This window comes from Euwallacea fornicatus, chromosome 9, assembly GCF_040115645.1.
Source record: "Euwallacea fornicatus isolate EFF26 chromosome 9, ASM4011564v1, whole genome shotgun sequence".
Classification (NCBI taxonomy): domain Eukaryota; kingdom Metazoa; phylum Arthropoda; class Insecta; order Coleoptera; family Curculionidae; genus Euwallacea; species Euwallacea fornicatus.
The window spans coordinates 5,273,545-5,293,908 of record NC_089549.1 but is presented as its reverse complement, the minus strand read 5'-3'; the positions used below and the strand labels follow the sequence as shown (position 1 = coordinate 5,293,908).

The window sequence follows — 20,364 nt, the reverse complement described above, 5'->3', positions numbered from 1 at the left end:
AAAAATAATTATCCTTGTTAATAACTGATGATTTCCCGTGAACTAAAATACCAATTGCAAGCTGCTATTGATACGAAATATTCTTTTTAGAATTCGCTTAAGTGTTTTCTTTTATCAAGGTGTATTATAGCATACGGTTGAAATTAAATTTCATAATGTAAAATAGAAATTTCAAAAATATTAAATGTTTTTTTTATCTTGAATTCGAAATTGTGCTCACTGTACCGGACAAATTTCCTTCCATTCTATTGGCTCGGCAGTGACAGTTGTAACCATAACCATAATTTAATCATTTAAAATGTTCGAAAGTGATGTTATTACTAAAAAACTTTGCAAATTGGAAATTTACTCAAGTGCGACGCTTGAAAACCTCAGTAGTAATGGCGAAAAGTAAATTTGAGTATGTGAGGACATTCGAAACTGAAGAATACCTGCTCCCTAATTGCTGGATCGTGGTTAGAATCGATGGGAAATCCTTCCATAAGTTTTCTAGCAAGCACAATTTCCACAAGCCAAATGATCTTAGAGCGCTCAATTTGATGAACCGGGCAGCCGCTGCAGTTCTAGGGGAATATAAAGACATCCTAATTGCCTATGGGCAGAGTGATGAGTATTCTTTTATATTCAGGAAAGACAGCACCTTATACAATCGAAGGAAATCAAAAATCATGACCTATGTGAACAGTTTATTTTCATCATCCTATGTATACTTCTGGAAGGACTATTTCAAAGATGCAAAGCTGAAATACCCCCCTTCATTTGACTCCCGTGTGATCTTGTATCCAACTGATGAAAATTTAAGGGATTATTTAAGTTGGCGCCAGGCAGATTGTCATATAAATAACCTCTATAACACTACCTTTTGGGCGCTTGTGCAAAGAGGAGGTCTTAGTAATTCTGAAGCTGAGCAAAGGCTAAGTGGCACTTTGTCATGTGACAAAAATGAGATTTTATTCAGCGAGTTTAATACCAATTACAATAATGAACCCATGATGTATAGGAAAGGTACTATTTTATTGAGGAAGAAAGTTAAACATCCAGTGACAGGGAAGAACAATATTGTAGTGCTACCATTGCATCAGGATTTAATTCGAGATGAATTTTGGACTAGTAATTGTGAAGTATTAGAAATTAAGTCGTGCGGAGTGTATGAATTTGATGGTAAGGTAAACATTCCAGAATTAGTTCTTAGGCAGATACATTTACATGATAAGCAAGAATTGGGTGATGAATCAAGTTAATAAGGAATTTATGTGGTTCAATAAAGTCAAATATTCAATATAATTTATTAACTTATATGGAATTTATACTTAACCTGAAATGAGATTAAAACAGGTACACTATCATCTAAAATAAAAGGGTATTTTTTCACCATGAATGTTTCTTAAATAATAAATTCAAAAAACAAGAACCTGCTCCATGGTATCTCAACATTTATTTACAGTACTCTGCGCTATTGATAGGAGAAACCAGGAGGGGGTTGATTTTGTCCCAGTTGTGAAGGATCTTCCATTGGAGGCAGTTGTGGCTGAAATTGCTCAGCACTAAGCCTGGTAAATAGAATTCCTACGCCTTCAATTAAAGCCAAAAGCACGCCTCCTATACAAGAGAAAAAATATTTTTACAGATTAGACAATAGAATAGATGATTTATTTTCTACATAAACTTATGTAAGCTTGGAATTTTCTTCATTTTTATGTGAGCAGGTATAATGAATACACAATTCATGTTCATTCAACCTACTTCTATGTAAATAGAAAAAATTACCAGCTTATTTTAAACAAGCCTTCAAACTAACCAATAAAAGCACTTCCAGCCATGGCTGGCAATCCATTTCTAGCAGCTAAAATGCCCCCAGTGGCTGCTCCACTGATAATCGAGTTCCAGGGGTCCTCTTTCTTACGTATATGAATCAAGGTACAATCTATAGTTGAAAACATACCACCCCAAACTGCAAAGTTCCCTGCAATTATTGGAGACCTTTGTTTTATAGCTGTGAGTGACCCAATCTAAAATAGAATTATTTGTTTTCACATATACATTATTTTTTTAAGCAAATTTACCAATCGCCTGTTAATGCCTGAAGGGGCGTTTCTGAAGCCTTTTATACTCTGAAAAACACCGCCACCAATAAGTCCCATAGTGAAGGCACCCCCACAATCATCAACAATTCTCCAGGGGCAGGGCTCTCTTGTATATTCTTCCATGGCTTTTCACTATGTTACAATGTCTCTCAAATATCCAAATTAATCAGAATTAGGGCTAATAGTTCCTGAATTTTGGAGATAAGTTGCGAAATTCTCTTGATGGTAGAAAATAAAGGATGACACTGGCATCAACAGAAACGCCACGCGGGGAGTACCATTGTCTTGTACACAGTTTAATAATTGGTTCTTACACTAAATTATTAAAATTTTCCTTATATAAAGCAGAATATTTTCAACTTTTCACCCCCGGTTCACAGGACATTATGACATTGACAATTGGGCAGCACATTTTAGGGGTTTTTAAGGTTAGGAAGCAATGTTGCATTTTTAATTGTCCATAATCAAATATAATAAAATAATTAATAGCAAAAAAGAACCGAAAATTTCCAAGAATTTGAAAAGTGGTTCTTTTTTGATCGCCAGGTTGTTGAGACATGGAAATATGTTAATAATTATTAGTAATACCGTTAATATTGAATAATACGCGTATTTAATCGCACTACTATTTGACGTTTGCTACTAATACATAGTTGCCAGTTTTGATTTAATATTTTTCACAATTTTGTTATGGTTATGTTAATTTATAATTTCCTTGCCTTTTCAAAACGTTTTACAAATTACAAAAATTCATCATTAGTAAAGTTAGTAACAATCAACATTTTACATTTTATTTCCCATTAGTTCCTATCCGTCAACCAGTATAAGAAAAATGTTTGTTATATAACGAAAACTTCAAGAAATTGCTCTAAAAGGATCTCTCGGATTACTCATGGCGAGTTTTTTTAATAGAAAGTTCGTCCGATTTGGCCTCCCTTTTTTGACGCTAATGGTTGGAGGCTCTTTCGGCTTAAAAGAGTTTACTCAACTTCGGTAAGAAATATTTATCTTACTAATTACAGCAATATGACTTTATTCCTTGTAGTTACCAGTTCAGAACTGTGTCCCCAGTAACTCCAGAGTATGCAAAAAAATTTGGTATTGAAATGAAGAAGCCAGGAGAAGTTACACTTGAGAAAGAATATGAAAAGATAAAAAAACTAGATATAGATAATTGGGAGCAAGTGAGAGGACCCAGACCTTGGGAAGAAAAAGTTCAGTCTTAGAGATACAGGAGCATAGAAGACAGAGAAGAGAGAAGCTGTGAGAGGACCTTGGAAGATGTGATATTGCTGAATGAATAATTCAGTTTAAATATGAATTTATTTGTTAAAATTATGATGAAAATAAAAAATTTTGAATTTGTTATCAAATAATTTTTTTGTCATTGGCAAGAAAACATGCTTACCAATGGATATGGAAAATCATCAAATAAAAGATCTCTGAAGGATAATTTTTATTACAATTAATAAGTACATAAAAATGAATAATAAAAAAACCAAAATATACAGCTGCAGGCCCCTATTTACACACTTTAAATCTATATAAAAATACTTAAATTATTATTACAATATCTATACAGCCCCTTGGCACTTTACATTCTAATGGCAGTTCTATGTGCTAGACCTTGTGTGCAATTTAAATATACATAACACTAAATATGCATAACTATTTTTCCATAATTATCATGGCTTAAAAAAACAATTCAACTGATGACATCAAATTTCAAATCTGTACAAGTAAATTATGCTTTACTTGAATTTGAATGGGAGTATTTAAGGTTGTTTGATTCAATGAGTATTGAAGCATCGCTCATCATCCTTGCGTTACTTCTGACTAGGAAAAGTAAATGACACTCCTCATATACAGTGAGTTGTACTCTGGTGCATACCAATCCATGTAACACTGTTGCACGTTGAAGATCTAACCACCTGAAAGTAAAAAAATTACATAACATAGCTTTTGCATTATTATAATAGCTCACCTTTGCAATGTAAGTTCTCGCTCTCTCACTGAGCTTCCCAGAGAGACATCATTAGGACCCCAAAGGCTAAATTCAAGCACAGCTTTGACTTGTGTGAGAGACACTGATCTCTCGTTGTTCAAAAGTGACTGAATCAATGTAGTAGTTTTTGAGTTGGGTTGCAGGAGAGATATGGCTTTGGCCGCACACATGCAGAGGCTGCCATATTTTTCTTCAGGGGCAGTAAATATGGTCAGCTCCGACGGAACGGAACCTTGAATAATGCTTAGCCGATGATAAGAGTCTCTATCCATTTCCTTTGAAATAGCGAAACTGTTGAGACTCAATGGTAACTCTTCAATACCCTGTGCTTGCAGCATCTTGAGTGCATTCACCAGCTGAAGCATTACGAAGAAACCATCTTTCCAAGAATCTTCTTGAGTCGATTTGCTTTTCAGGAATTCGCTATATGATTGGACGCTGTGGATTTGCAGCCAAGGTAATACGGATATTGTTGCTGAAATAAATTATTAAGACTCTCACGTTTGGAAACAATTAAATACATACCTTGAATTTGTTTCTTGTTGCTGGAATAATACTCGCCAGGGACCAAATCACTAAAATCTGTTACAGAGTTGAAGTTAAAAGGACCCAAGTTTAATGTCCTTGAGGTGCTGATGTCAGCATTGAACATTAATGTGACGTGTTGAGCTCCCCATAAGGCTTGATGGAACGTCTTGGAACCTATGGTAACAGGGGGCGTGCCGGTCTTCAAGGAAAAGTCTATTAGCCGCAAGTTCGAGCACATCTTCAAGCCACGTAAAGCAGGTTGGATGTATATTGTTTGCTGAATCTGTATAAAATCTGATTATTAACAACTCAAGAATTTAGTAAGAGGCGAGGAAATGTCTTACATTTTCTAACACTTGAGCCAACGCTTCATGGTTGGCTACTATAACAGCCCCATAATTGTCTTCGAGGTTTTTGTGGACGATGCTTCTTCCCTTTCTAGAACGCAATTTATGTGTACGCCCATTTTGTATCCAATCGTGGTCATCTTCAGTCACCTACAAGTTAATAATTTCAAGTTTTCTTATTATAAAAGAGAGTGCGAATGAAATACCTCAGTCTCGCTTCCATAAAAACTGTAAGGAGCATAAATTTCTGACTCAGTCTCACTTCCACAGTACGTAAGAGACATGCTTCTAGGGATATTACCGTATTTGAAATATTCGCCGGATACGTCGATGGAGCTTTCAGATCTAAAACGAAATCGATGTTGTGTAGATATTTCCCAGGACGCAGGATTAAAAAGTTTCTTCATAACATTTTCTTTCGTCATTGTCAAGATCATTACCATTCACCATTGTCAAGAAAGTAACCTTAATAATGAAAATAAGTACTACATTTTGGTCTTATTTTCGGCCAATTAGGAAACCGCATGATCTCCCTTAATTTACTCTAATTTTCCCAGTTACCCAAAACGTCCTAAATTTTTTTAAGCTTCCCTTAGACAATGCCAGCAGTTGAAATATAATTCACTTCAACCCTAGCAACTTTATTTACCCCTAAAAATTCTTGACAATGAAGAATATTAATTTCATAAAATTTTACCTTTTGTTCAGCCTTGCATTCTTCGACTTCGGACTATTTTTACCACTTGAATCGCTGCTGGGACTACTTGACCTATTGCCCGACCCATTAATGTAATCGTAAACATTCTCTGAGGTTTTTCTTCCATTACCAATGGGCTCATAATGGTTCTTCTTGGTCTGCTGCATTTTTTGCTGCTGGGCTTCTCTTTCCCGCATACTCGCCGTGCGTACAGGCTTATTGGGAACTATAGAAGACCTAAAAAAAACAGAATTATACTTAAAAAACTCACTTTTAGTTATTTCTTTTAACTGACCTCACTTCTCCAATATTGGCATAAACAGTTTCCGGCTTCGCTTTGCTATTGCTGGAATTGGAACTGCTCCTCGATAAGGCTTTTTGTTTGTTCAGGACTTCTGTGCTCTTGGGAGGAGGAGCTGAGCTGAGAGGAGGTTTCCAGTTGTCATAGTTGCGTGGCGGAGGAGGAGGCTTGTTGGCTTTGATACTAGGTCTAATATAAGATTAATAAAATAAAAAATCTGGGGCTAAAATTGGCACGTTACAACCAATTTTATTATTTAATTCGTACTCGTGACGAACGTAAAAAATGCCAAACGTGAGATTAATGATGCAGATGCATTACGTGATTTTTCATAAAAGATTTTTACCGTTCAGCGACACTGTCTGTTTGATCAGATTTGGCAACAACCTCCACTTTGGAACCATTTAATTCACTGGGGTGTACAATAACCAACCGGGGCTTGAGTTTGGGGGTGTCTTGCGGTTCCTCAAATATGCCAGAATCGTTAGAGAGGCGTGGTAAATCTTTGCTGGACCCCATTCTCAGGAACTTACGCAACGAAAAACGTCCTTTAGGCTTACGTTTCTCGTCTGTGTGTACCTGCACAGAGGCATTTTATTTATTAATAAAAAAAAATGGTAAATAAAAGGTTATTTACCAAGTTGTCACTGGATATCGACAAACATTTCCTGGGGGTTGGCGCCGGCACGGAATAGTCACTTTCATTCTTCTCTTGTCCGTTAACAACGTACATTTTGGGTGTGCAAGAACTGGCTCTCTCGCTTCTATCACGTTTCTCTTTTTCACGAACTACTGGAGAATCTCCATTAGTCGTGATCACGTGGTTCCTGGTAAATAGAGGCGGACTTGGGTTCTTGCTCTCAACGGGAGGAGTCGTTTCTTCAGGCGGCTGAGGCGCTCTCCTTTTCCCGGCTCTATAAATTAACAAATAATACACATTCATGGCCAAAATTCCTGAAAGCACCTACTTAGCATCAGCATCACTATTAGAATCATGGGAGTCTCTATTAGTGAAAGTGGTCATGGGTTGGTTGCTACTATTTGGGAGGTTAATGATATTCTGAACTAGAATAGGTTTTCGAATTAGCACTGTAGCGGGCTTTGACGGAATCTTGGGCTTCTCATAGAGGGGTGGATGATAGTTGGGAGTCGTCACAATTGGATGAAGGAACGATGTCTGATTTTCCATGGATGGGGGAGGGGTGAGGGGCAAAGCAGGCAATTCCAGGGCTGCTTTAGGATCTTCACGACCATCGGGCTTCCCTGCTTGCTCCCGGCTTTGATTTAAAATTTCCGAGGGATTCTCGCAACTCTGCCTCTCGTTTTTGATGAAATTTGACGAAGACATGATATTTTTCGCCAATTTTTGATCACTCTCAGATAAACTCATCTCATTATTATTGTTCTTATCATTAGATTTGTCGCTTGTTGCCCCGTTCTTCTTAATGTTTTTCGAATTGAGCAGTTCAATTCTGGCTGTGGAAGTCTGGTGATAAAGTGCGGGTTTCTCAGCCTTCAAAGCTGGAGTCCTAGTTAAACTAACTTTACGGTCCCCTTTACTGTTAGATAATTCCAGGTCTTTCTTGTCACTATTGTTTACATTTTCCTTGTTGCTGCCATTGAGGTTACTGAGTTCCGTTTCTCTTAACGGAGTTTTTCTTCGGCCTAGAATGGAATTATTGCTTTTCTCCAAAGTTTCTGATATTTCATCCAGCAAAGATTTCTCGGTGGTATCGTCATCATTTACGGCTGTACCTGTCTTGGCACTTCCTCTCTTATTGGAGTAGGTAGTGTTGAATTTTCTGGGAGTGCTATCTTCCCCAAACGGAGTTACTGTGACCAAAAGAGTTTGTTTCTTTCCCTCGGAGTTAACAACCGGCTTGCCCAACATCAAATGGGCGTAGCTCTTCTTTTCTTCAATCACATCTCCGAGTGAAACAGTGTTAAAATTCGTGTTTTCTTTAGTCAACTTCTGGATTTCCTTTATTTGCTCCTCATCATCGGTATCAGTCAACAAGTCGTCACTGCTGATATCTCCAGGTTCATTTGCCACGTCCTCATAATTTTCCTCGTCGGACAGCCAGTCTTCACCTCCATAACCTTTTATACATAATTATAAGGAAGATTATGTCTTGAAACAGAGGCGGGATACTTACCTATGCATTGTGTTAACTGCTGAGTGAATTCAACGTTTAACTTGGGCTTTAATTTCTTGGGATCTCGGATAATGCCGGTTATAGTACTGCAAGAGACTAACGCAACAGTCTTGGGTTTTGCAGGGGCAGAATGTTCATCTTTGGACTTGAAGCAGTTGGAGCAAAGTTCTTTTTTCCAGGCGTTCTGAACGAAATTGTGGCAAATAGCTGATGAGGACATGATGAAGGAAATCAGGAAACTGAAACCGAAAATTGCGGCATCATGGCTTTGTTCAGGGTGCTGTGTTGGAGCGGGGAGTGCGGCGGAGCAACCAGTTCAATAGCTCAAATTTTCATCATTATCTCGTTTTCATTTTTTTAAACTATAGGCAACGATGCTGTGCTATTTTGTTAATTTATAACGAACTGCGAAGCTGAGACTTTTCCTAATTACAAACAGCTTTCGTCTTCCCCCTTTAAACATTTTTGACAATGGTGATCGAGCAATAAAAAATGGTGAACTTTTCGATCCCTCAAAAAGTTCATTTTTCAGAAAATTACATTCACCACCCGTTTGAAGGCTGAAATTCAGACATTCCAATGTTGACCCTACCCGGCCGAAATTTAGGAAAAACGGGGAGTGAAACTCCCTTCAATGAAGTAATTTAAAGGGCTCAAAACACCAGTATCAACACAGGCAAATGTGCATCGGCCCTCTGGGCATTTAGTTAGGGGCATGTGGCGTCGAAGTAATACCGAACAACAAAGTATTAATTCGTTTGTTTCTATTCAATGTGAAATTTCTTAAAACGTTTCAAATTTGGAGCACAACGGAAATGTACATTTCAACCAAATAACCTTCAGGATTTCTATACATTCAGATGGGAGAGCGGTGACATGGAAATATGGGTTTGTACGCGTGTTAACACAATCGGGGAGAATGATACTTATGCCGAGTCCCATGCATTTGGTCCGAGGAACGATCCCAGAAATAATGAAGATGATGAAGACGAGTGGAAACGGCCCAAACGACATTAAAAAAAAAAATTATAATATATGCCTATCATACTTTCGGGAGAGAAAGTTGTGAATTTAATTATATCAGAACCACTTGAGATGGGTAATTTCCGGAGAGAAACTAAATTAAAACCTCTTTTCTAAACACATAAATGGAAACATGCAGCTATGCCATAACATCACCAAGATTCACCATGTCGATGGCCTTTGCCTGCTTTAACGTTACAATGCGGCCAATCTGAAGATTTCCCTGTCAATTAGATCCCATAAACATGCAGGCAAGAATCGAACCCTCGAAGAGCATAACACGAAGCCGCAAATAATCTGCCATATGTGGGAACCCACCGCGTTGGGTCTGGGAACTGGTAAAAGGTACCTTGCGGGCAATGTGTCAGTGGTGTTAAAAGAGAAACGGTAAAACTTGTATATCTCCTCTTCATGGAATGAAGGCTCGTAATCGTGCTCGTCCACGCCAAAGAGACCGGCTTAAGCCATGATTTGTAGCGCCATTTAAAAGGACTTAACGCAACTTTTAGTTAGTTGTGTGGTTTTCGTTTATCATCCAACTGCTCCAGACAGGAGAGATCATTTGCGTTATTCAGAATTTGGGGATTGTCAAAGTTAGGACGGCATAGGCAGGGCCGGCCTTAGCCAATCTTGCGCTCTGGGCGAAATTTTCAATCACTGCCCCCCTGTCCCCCATGGAAAACCGCCGACCGTGAAAGACGGCCGCCCTTCCTGGACTGCCGTCCCGGGTAGCCGCCCACCCATATCTTCGTTGTTGGGTGTAGGCAACACCCAATGCACAGACATTTAACTTATATCTAATGCGGACGATTGCCGGGACAATCGGTTGTAGTGGTGTTCGCTGCGTTTTTATGGGGTATTCACGTCGATCTGAATTCAATGAATGAAGCTTTTACGGCTTTATTGCTGTATGCGGTAAAAGTAGAATGAAAACGAAGAAAGCGGATTCCATGGCGTGAAATGGAAACAACATAATAATAATTATAATAAAGCGTTCTCATCATTAATTAGCACAGTATAGGGTGATCGTTGGAAAAAAACCAAGTCACCAAAAGCCATGGCGGGGATCGAAGCACCTGTTGGACAAATCTTTGATGGTAAATCGCGAATTGTTTGATCAACGCCCTGTGTTTACCGATCACCCCCTGCCGTTGGTCTTTTTTCGCTGATCACCTGTTATGGTCATTGTCACTATGAGATCAATTCGCAATCCGTCATTGAAACTTTTACTTTCGCATGCTTCGAACAATAGTTTGATTCAATGTCGATTGGTATTCTGAGCTTGCTTTGAGAGAATTTCAAAGAATACATGTGAGCGAAGTGCGGACTTACAGGCGTAAAAAATTTTAAACAAGCGCTCGGGAAAGCAGGGAATTTTCGCGAAATATACTCGTGAAATAAAATTAAAATTAAAGAGACCAAAGAAAATAATAAATGTTAACATCCATGCAATTTATTCATGTCCTTGCGCAAAAATTCATTAATATTAAGTTATTAATTACAAACACTTTTATGTTTAGGTTCATCTACGAACCACGCTTCTCGCGCTCAACAGGAAAACTTCTACAGAAAATCCTCTTTTCTATAGCTAAGTACGTTCTTAAAATGAGAGAAGGCCCTTTCGACGCCCATCCTGGCCATTTGAGTATACAGGGTGTTTCAGAGAAGTGCCGCCAAACTCCAAGGAGTTATAGAGGGCATTGTGGTAGAAAATGTTTGCTTATAAACCCTCAGTAGAGCCGTTTTGGCTCTAGAGCAATTTTTATCAAAAAATGTAATGTTTTCTCCTTGACACTAACAGTCATCGATATTTAGGTAATTTCCATTAAAAACAACGCAAAAATAATAATTGTTGAAAATGCCGACCCTTCACTTTGTCACATAAATTTGTCCGTCGAATCGTGGAATCGTGCACCCTTTGCAGCATGGGCGGATGTTGCTGTACGAAAAGACACTGTCCCCAACAGTTCGTTGTGGGTGGCTACAGGAGTTTTGCAGACCACGAACTTGATAAAACCCTAGAGGAAAAAATCCAACGAAGTTAAATCGGGACTTCGGGCAGGACAATTGACAGATCTTCATCTTCCGATCTCTTACACAATAAATCGTAGGTTTGGTGATCTTCGACATGTGGAGCTAAATGTGCTTGTGCACCGTCATGTTGGAACCATAGGCATCTCCATAGGAACGTTTCAATAAATGTCTTTAATGAAAATTATTTAAACATTGATGTCTTTTAGCGTCAACGAGAAGACGTCACATTTTTAGACAAAAATCGTTCCTGAGCTAAAACGTCTTATTTTCAAATAGGGGTTTACATGCAAGAATTTTTTGACACAATGTCGTCTATCAACTCATCAAGTTCGACACGAATTTTTTACTTTTCCCTGTATTTAAACGTAGAAATATGAAAGTCGCATCTTGAGGGGGACTCTGAACGGCCGGAATTCCTTTGACTACGTCTGATATTTGATGATGGTTTGAATTCTGTAAATTTGTTCAAAAATTCAGTGAGTTTAATAAGCATCATTTGTCCCGGAGGGCCGTCCAATTTTGTAACAGTCTTTTTTAATTTGGGAGATTTTTCTCGTTAAGTTGGGTGGCAGCCATCGTAAATATATCACGATATCTACCCTCGAGTATTGTTGTACCCCCAGTTTCGTCCACACCGAACCAAATACAATTATTCCCCAATTTTCCTTTCTCAGTAGGTTCGACTTGATCGGAACACCTCTTTAGGTATATTTTTTAGGAAACAAACCAGACTACTGCTATTTTTGTTTTGTAAGTGGAATATTGCGAGATTGTTACATTACACATTGGTTTAAAGTAAATTATGATTACAAAATCAAATCCCTTTTGTTCAATTTGTGTATGTGAGCCAGTTATTGATTCGCACAAAGTTCATTGTTCGTCTGTTTCGCTCTTTTAATTGTCTTAAGAAACTCGTGCAAAAAGACAAAACTTATGATGGTTGCCGAAAATCGAAACGTCGGATTTCAAATGTATCATCGCCACGTTGTAGAAGCAATTTCGATGATGACGTGCCGGTAATTTTGAATTACCTCGTCAAATAAGCCGAGGAAAAAATACAGAAATTTCAGTTTTTCCTCATGTCTCGGAGAGTTATCGGAATGTTCCAAATTTTAAACTTCATATTTTTTTACTGCAATTAGCGCAACTCTACCCCAATTCAACCAACCTTGTATCTCTTAGGACTACCAACATCTCCGAGGTTGAATTCCAGGAACGAACACTCTGTATATCGGCGCTTTACTTATAAGTACATCGATCTTGGTGAAATAAGCATTCGTAAAAACTCCCCTATGCACACACGCACACAATAATTAAGTGGCCACGCAATCATCGAACTACCCTTATATCGACAGGAGGGCTAATTATGATTAACTGCAACAGGATAAGAGCGAACGGGGGGTGATTCATAGATTCCCTCAACTTTTTATGGGCAAAAAAATGAGAGGAGCGAAGGTATGTATGGTACACATCGCCCCTTGACCTGTACCGAAAGCCACAGATGTTCGGATTCAAAGTACCATCATACACCTCGATAAAGTTCAAACATCTCGGGTTCAGGGTACGGTAACCCTCAGTTAAGGCCGGTTCCGAGAAATACATTCAACGTCCGCTGGGTCATTACGACCGTCTGGTTGCTTAGTTTAGTAGATGCTGCATGGTCTGAAAAATGTTCAGTCACCTTTCCTTATTCAGAAGAAAGTGGAAATCAGCCTTATCAAACCCGAACTAACCCAAAATTCCTGATCAAGTTAGCTAGCTAACCTGACTCATTAATATTCTCTCACACTAATTATACGAAAAATTAAGGTCTAATAAAAAAATATCAGAAGTTACTGACCTTAACCGCAGATGTAATCCATTATTTAGGCACTTCGTGTATTACTCTGAGGCCCAACCACTTCCAATAATTAATCAACCAACACTTTAAACAGCCGGTGTTATCATGGTTTAATATTTGCTAAGATATTGAGACTTCAATGCCCGGAATCGACCATAAATGGCAGTTACTTGCTTCAAATAAAAGTGATTAAGTATTGTAGAGATTTGAAATATAACGTGGAAAGTGCAAATCGAGGATTTATGACCGGGTTTAACCGAGGAATGTGCGTCTGATTAAGTTCGGGTCGGAGATTATGGATTTAATTGGGATTCTGCGAAAATACTTTTTCGACTTGTTGAAATAAAATTTAACTCCCGAAGTCATCTAAAAAAGAGACAAATCGGGTTATTTTCGCGGGACGGACTGAGAGTGGGGTAAACGCGGTCAACATAAAGGTAAGCAAATCGAAGTCCATTTTAGAATAAATTTATAACAACTCATGACAAATATATGGTTCTTTGCTTGCTCAGCAGAAACAGTTATTCCGAGAAAACCGGTAGAATCATCCAATATCACTTCCTATTGCATAAAATTGATATTTTTAATGCCAAGTTTTGATAAGACGAAATACCTTCCCATTTGCATGGCTGTTAAAATTGACTAACGCGAAACGTTGACCATTTTCCAGTTCTTGTTACAAATCAGTTTCTGGTCTGATGACGACAAAATCAAAATTACTCCGAAGGTACACCCAGCGAGCCATCGATTTAATGCCTCTCACAACCTACCTATTACTGCTTTTGACCAACTAAACAGAGATCAGTTCTCAATAAAGTCTTAGAATCAGTGCAAGACGCTGACTTTGATAGGTTTTTAACATACAAAATTAGAGCCTGAAAACGCAGAACTTCTAACCAGCTCCCACCAAAGTGCAGTGCCGTACTGAAAGTCTTAAAAAGTCGAAAAAACTGCCGGAATGGACGGACGACGTTCTCTTAGCAAGTTTTTCATATTTCAATTTGGAATTTCAAAATAGAGAATTTAAAGTTAATATTTTCGTTATAACAGTGAGGCACAGAATGATTTCGAAAGGGGTAAAACAGAGGCTGCCTTGCAACGACTAAAAAGCCGATTTCCTTGCTGCTCTCGTTGAAAATAAGTTTCTGGTATGATCACGATAAAATCAAAGTGATTCTAACATACCCGGTGAAGCATTGATTTAGTATCTACCATAACTCACCTATTATTACTTTTAGATAATCTTTAGTTTTGGGTCATGGTTGAGATAATCTGGAACAAGAAAAATTACTTAATTAGTAGTGATATAACAAAAACTCCGCCAAAATGTACAATAATATCGGTCATTACGTAACTTATGGATTTTATAAACAGAGCAGAAGAAGAGTACCTCAACCGATAAATTAAAATTTCACATAACGCATAGAATTATTTTTTTAAATAATTATGTATGTTAAATTGCTATTCGACGAGCAATATTATTGTATACAGGATGTTTCATAAGAGTCTGTCAAATATTCTGGCGGTAAACCTGTTGACGACTTTGAGAAAAATATCATCGTCATATGAACATGGCTCCGTTATCTCTTTCTATCTACAATACAGGGTGATATATATGTATATATATAGGGTTGTCCTATTGAAAGCTGTGATTAAAGATTACTCAAAAACGGCACGTTGTATGAAAAAAGTTTCAAATAAAAGTTGTGCGGTGGAGAGGGGGACATGTCATGAAGATAGTGACTTTTAGTCAAAACGTCACTTTAAGGTCATTTTAAGGAGATTTTTTTTTCTCAAATAGTAACCGGGTATTTTTTGCAGATCTTTGTAGACCTTCAAAGATGCATATCTTTTATTTGAACAAAATTTTTATTAAACGTTTTGCTGCAGAGTATTTTTGATTATTGCCAAATTTTTTAAATAATAGAAATTACAACAATTTTGTTTCTAAATTTTTTAAAATCTATATATATATACAGGGTGATTCATTGGGAATGGGACATGGCGACACCCGAGATAGGGGACACCAAAATATGACGATTGAACGCAACATGCCTTATATCGATGTTGCGCGTTTCAGAGTTACAGGGTGTTAAAAGTTAAAATTTTATTTTAAAATTCCTTAATAACTTTTTGTGTTTTCATAGCATCAACACCAAAATCGGTGTACTTAGGTTTTGTAAGATGTCAAATAAGGATTTTGATCTAATTTTTACTAAATTTCTAGAGGGCGCTAGTTACAACCCACCGCTTAGATATATTTGGTCATATTTTTTTATGAGTGCAACTAAGGCCAAATTTTATTCAATGCATTGAAGAAGCGTCTATTTTTACGCAAAAAAGGTATTCTTGTTCAATCCCGATATCTCTCTTCGTTTACGGGATTTTTACCTATATATAAATATAAATAATAAATATAAAATTTCATATTATGGGAAAACGGTAAAAGATAGATATAGAACGCTGTAGTATCAATTGAAAGGGAATTAATTAGTGATTCTAAGTAACACATAAAAATGTATATATTCCATTTGAAATAAGAAAGTTATGCTAAATTATAAAAGAGTAAAATTTGACCACTCTTTTTGCTTACCCTGTATATCAGTTTAGTAAATAATTCATTCTAGTTTGAAGATTAGTTTGTACTTAAGAAATAATAGTAAAAAAATAATAGCCAAGTAACTCATTTCACCTAACAAAAGAAATTTTTCTCAACTCTTGCATTTTTATATTTTCTAAAATTTCTCGAGAAGCAATTGTTTTAGACCCAATGTGTTTTATAATAATTGGCACTATTTTCTTCTTATAATTCCAAATATGTAATAAAATATAGGGTGTCCCATTAAAAAAAAACATATGTTTGAGATGTATCTTTTTTTATATACACCCTGTATAAATGAAAATATTTTTAAAATGTACCTTGTGAGGTCCTACATACACTTCTAAAAAAAATTTTCAATAAAATTATTAATAAGGACGTAATACCCCGAGGCGCTCTTGGTGCCCCACCCTGTATATACACATGTCCAAAATGATTGCATATCGATGAAAAGACTATTTCTGGTTTTTTGAAATTAAATATGTGGTAGGTATGTATTGTTTACATCTTTTGCACCAACTTTAACAAAAAATTAAGCAAGATAAGAAATGTTTATTTATATTTTATCAGAATTTATAAATTCTTGCCCTCCGGATTAGTGTTATTTGAGGTGTTCTACCATTCTGACCACGCTAATATCGTATAGAAATGCCAAGAAGTGTCATTTCGTACTTTAACAGATGTCGAATAGTAACTTTGTTACAACAGGGTCTATCACAAAATGAAGTGAAAAAAAAAAAACAGAAATATCTTTTCCATGTGGTCGAAAGTAAGTCCTGATTAACTTTAGAAATAAATATTACTTGGAAAGTCTTTTGATTTTACCAAACATTCATATGCAATAATTTTGGACATACAGTGCGCGACAATAAAATAGCACACAGTGAAATTTATGTCAAAAGTCATTTGTAATGCATTTTATTTAATAATTTTTTGTTAACTTATGTAATACATAACAAAGGAGAATGATTGCTTTACAATTTTTATGGAAAAGAGGTGTTAATAAATAATACAATCAAAATCGTGAAAAGTTGACGCGACAAAATAATAGCACATTTTGGTTTGATTTATCTCTGCGGTGATTCAGCGAATAGTAATTTGAAGTATTTATGCTTAATCTTTTTTTATGAAGGATGAAACCCATACGCAATATAAATAAACACAAATACCATTCAATTTTCGAAGTCATGGGGCGAGGTACAAAGTTAAATGAGAGTGAAATCGCTAAGATTCTATGCCTATGGAAAGAAAAATATTCCATATTAAGAATTGCCAAAATTGTGGGTAGAAGCCGCAAAGTAATATATAATTTAATTAAAAATCCCAGTAATTATGGCAAAAAAAAAGGTAAGGGCAGACCACCAGCTTTAACAGACCGTGAGAAACGTGCTATTTTGAGAGCAGCATCAAACTCTTTTGCTACGGCCAGAGAAATAGCTGATTCAGTGGGCATAAATACTAATATCAGAAACGTACAACGTGTACTTCAACATTCCTCAATCATACAACATCAAAAACTGAAAAAGAAGCCACCCCTATCTTCAAGGCACAAAGAGGCTCGTTTGCAGTTTGCGACAAAACAACTGAAATCTATAAAAAAATTAAAATAAGTTATATTTAGTGATGAAAGAAAGTTTAATCTTGATGGACTAGATGGGTGGAATCATTACTATCATGATTTGAGAAAGGAGGAAGTTTATTTAAGTCGTCGGCAAATGGGTGGAGGCAGCCTTATGATTTGGGCTGGTATCGGGTATAGAGGAAAGACTGAATTGAATTTTATTAAAGGACGGTTAAATAGTCGTGAGTACATAAAATTAATTGATACACAACTTAAAAAGTACGCTACACAAATATCAGGAGAAAATTTTATTTTCCAACAAGACAGCGCAGCTGTACACACCGCAAAGTGCGTTAAAGAGTATTTTGAAACGAATAATATTACTATTTTGGAATGGCCAGCAAGATCACCCAATTTGAGTATAATCGAAAATTGTTGGGGTAAACTTGCAAGAGCTGTGTACAAAAATGGCAGACAATTTAATAATGCAGAAGATTTAAAAAATTGTATTATTTATGAATGGAATAAGATTCCTAGAAAATATATTAAAAAATTATTCAAATCAATACCAGATCGTCTTATAGAGATGATAAAAAATAAAGGTGGTAGTACAAAGTACTAGCTTAAAAATGTATTAAGTTTTGTTAATTAAATAATTGTAATATTAGTTATTTTTGAAGAATGTGCTATTATTTTGTCGCGTCAACTTTTCACGATTTTGATTGTATTATTTATTAACACCTCTTTTCCATAAAAATTGTAAAGCAATCATTCTCCTTTGTTATGTATTACATAAGTTAACAAAAAATTATTAAATAAAATGCATTACAAATGACTTTTGACATAAATTTCACTGTGTGCTATTTTATTGTCGCGCACTGTATGTGTATGTATAGAATGTGTGTGTATTTTTTTGAGTAAGTCCGATCCGATATTAAATGTTTTATTCAAAATTGGGAAGGGTAAAATAGATGTAGAGACACATCTTGTAAAGGAAAAACAATGTTTTTAATTTGACCAGTGGCGCTTCCGTTGATGTGACCCTGAATATATTAAACGGAAAATACAACACCCCACAGATTAAAAAACAAAAATAATTTTCTAAAAGCTCCATATATTTCGTTTTATAAAAAGCGTAATTTTTTAACTCGTATTAAAACTACAATACTTAAATTAAGTATATTACGTCACTCATAAAAATACGATTAAGTACGGTGTTCAGAACACCCTTGCAATAACGCATGCCCCGCTTTTTCTCATATTATCTCCCACTCTGAAAAATCACCGGTGAACTTTTTTTATTGTGTTAAACAAATGTATTATGCGATTTCTTAGCAGCAGATTGCTAATTTTTATTTTTGTCCACGAAAACGGCAAACGTTACGAAAAATATTTAAGAAATTGTTTTTTCACAGATCTACACAGCATTCAGAAAATTATTTTTATTGAAGCAATCAGTGAAGTGTCACACTTTTCGTTTAATTGTTCACGGTCACATTAATGGGGACGCTACTGGCGAAATGAAAAACGTCGACTTTCCTTAAAAAGCTGTGCTTCTACACCTATTTTGTACTCCCCAATTTTTATAAAAATATTCAATGCCAGAATGATCTTATTAGGGAAAAACTTAAAAAAAAATCCCATCCTGTATTTCACACAGGAAGCGCAAACAGACCTATGTTCAAATGAACTTTTCTTCTTAAACCATTCACAGTTTAATGTCCTAAATATTTTTAATGCTATCATGAGGCACCCTGTATACAGGGTTCGCCATTACTCCGGCCTTGGTTCCTGGTGTCCTTGTATAAATATCAATTTGAAATGTTTAGTACAGTACTCATTTTTATTGGAAAGCTGCTTGATTTAATAATATTTTTGTTTATACAGAGTGTTCCGTTTTCGCTGGGCAGCATAAAGTTATAATTTTTTAAATAGCAACCCATAATTTTTTTTATGCCGTTTGATGAAACCTTAATTTAGAAGGAAAATACATTAAACATTTTTTAAACTGGTTGCGGCGTTGCCATATTAAAAGGTAGTGACAGGTAATATGACAACTAAATGAAATAAGTAATTTGTGCTTTTGTTAAATAGAAGCAAAGCCTACTAGAATAAATCTGTTGGATTATAATAATGCCTGTTGCAATTTGATTGAAATTTTGTAAATATCTCCATAACTGTAAATGTTAGATGAAAAGATGTTATTGCAAATTAATCGAGAATTAAAAACTACATTAGGACTTGAAAAAAATCATGGGTACCATTAATAAAAACGAGTTTCAGCAATTTGTTTAATTTGCAAATTAGCGCTCTTATATAAAAAAGTATGGTGCATTAAAAAAATGTTTTAAAGTTTTTAAGTACCTCTGACTTTCATTTACAACTTTACAAAAATAAATTTCAAAATTTCAAAAAACACTAGTTTTGTGATAATTGTTTTCTGATGCTGCATTTTTAAAGAAATTTCTTTAATATGGCAACGCCGCAACCAATTTAAAAAATGTTTAATGTATTTTCCTTCTAATAAATGAGCACTGTACTAAACATTTCATATTGATATTTATAAAAAGACACCAGGAACCGAGGCCGGAGTAATGGCGAACCCTGTATACAGGTTTATTCACGCTATACGGCGCGGAATATTGTGGCTAAAATACGAGGCTTTCAAAAGGTTTCACTTTTGGGCTATATGGGGATCTATTATGGCTATTTTTTTAAATTATTTTTATATTATTCAGGGTGTCCGAAAAGCTCTAAAAGTATCAAAGTTGTGTTTTTTTAAATGGAACCCTCTGTATATTATTGCATTTTTGGATTCTCCGATCAAAATAAATGTCTGTTTTAATAAGGTTTACTATACCTAAACCTTAAGGTTTTTTAAATAATTTTAATTTTATTAAAATTTGACGTAATTTTCACGTTTTAAACACTTAAGAAGTATTTAAGTTATGCAAGTGTAATTTACAGTGCAGTGTAACAATAGATCATATTTTATATCCCAATCATGATAAACTTGCCATTTTATACAGGGTGTGCAAAAATTAAAACTAATAAAATAAGAACTTTAAGTGACTATAACTTGATTAATTTGAATACAATGCTATATTTTTTAACTTACCAGAGTATGTAATTTTTAATTACCTATTGAATGGTATTAGGGTGTTCATCACTAAGTCTTCGCGTTTTTAC

At 35.8% G+C, this 20,364-nt stretch overlaps 4 protein-coding genes across 6 annotated transcripts in view; 2 read left to right on the top strand and 2 right to left on the bottom strand.

The window, feature by feature from the left end:
- The first annotated feature begins 202 nt into the window (after positions 1-202).
- Positions 203-1,284, top strand: THG (tRNA-histidine guanylyltransferase). The gene has a single exon (XM_066285939.1). The coding sequence runs from the start codon at positions 312-314 to the stop codon at positions 1,239-1,241; it is 930 nt and encodes a 309-aa protein (XP_066142036.1). The 5' UTR covers positions 203-311; the 3' UTR covers positions 1,242-1,284.
- LOC136341213 (mitochondrial import inner membrane translocase subunit Tim17-B) lies at positions 1,268-2,499 on the bottom strand. Its single transcript, XM_066285950.1, has 3 exons — positions 2,064-2,499; positions 1,799-2,009; positions 1,268-1,599 (listed from the first exon to the last, which is right to left on the bottom strand). Exons 1-3 carry the CDS (start codon positions 2,205-2,207, stop codon positions 1,454-1,456), a joined length of 501 nt encoding a protein of 166 aa, XP_066142047.1. The 5' UTR covers positions 2,208-2,499; the 3' UTR covers positions 1,268-1,453.
- Positions 2,500-2,779: 280 nt separating this feature from the next.
- On the top strand, positions 2,780-3,460 carry l(3)neo43 (cytochrome c oxidase assembly protein COX16 homolog l(3)neo43). The gene is made up of 2 exons (XM_066285952.1): positions 2,780-3,077; positions 3,130-3,460. Exons 1-2 carry the CDS (start codon positions 2,977-2,979, stop codon positions 3,308-3,310), a joined length of 282 nt encoding a protein of 93 aa, XP_066142049.1. The 5' UTR covers positions 2,780-2,976; the 3' UTR covers positions 3,311-3,460.
- A 65-nt stretch (positions 3,461-3,525) lies between these two features.
- Positions 3,526-20,364, bottom strand: part of LOC136341191 (uncharacterized) — a 35,322-nt gene continuing 18,483 nt past the window's right edge. The window contains exons 2-13 of one of the 3 annotated variants that reach the window (XM_066285882.1): positions 14,238-14,287; positions 8,119-8,357; positions 6,931-8,062; positions 6,600-6,876; positions 6,309-6,541; positions 5,957-6,151; positions 5,662-5,898; positions 5,171-5,309; positions 4,962-5,114; positions 4,615-4,900; positions 4,069-4,564; positions 3,526-4,015 (exon numbers count right to left, since the gene is read on the bottom strand). In XM_066285882.1, the coding sequence (XP_066141979.1) occupies positions 3,829-4,015; positions 4,069-4,564; positions 4,615-4,900; positions 4,962-5,114; positions 5,171-5,309; positions 5,662-5,898; positions 5,957-6,151; positions 6,309-6,541; positions 6,600-6,876; positions 6,931-8,062; positions 8,119-8,338 (3,555 nt within the window). In that variant the 5' untranslated portion in view covers positions 8,339-8,357; positions 14,238-14,287 and the 3' untranslated portion in view covers positions 3,526-3,828. Of the gene's footprint in view, positions 4,016-4,068; positions 4,565-4,614; positions 4,901-4,961; positions 5,115-5,170; positions 5,310-5,661; positions 5,899-5,956; positions 6,152-6,308; positions 6,542-6,599; positions 6,877-6,930; positions 8,063-8,118; positions 8,358-13,015; positions 13,175-14,237; positions 14,288-20,364 lie in introns of those variants that run through there. The other 2 variants (XM_066285884.1, XM_066285883.1) reach the window with 2 other exon arrangements.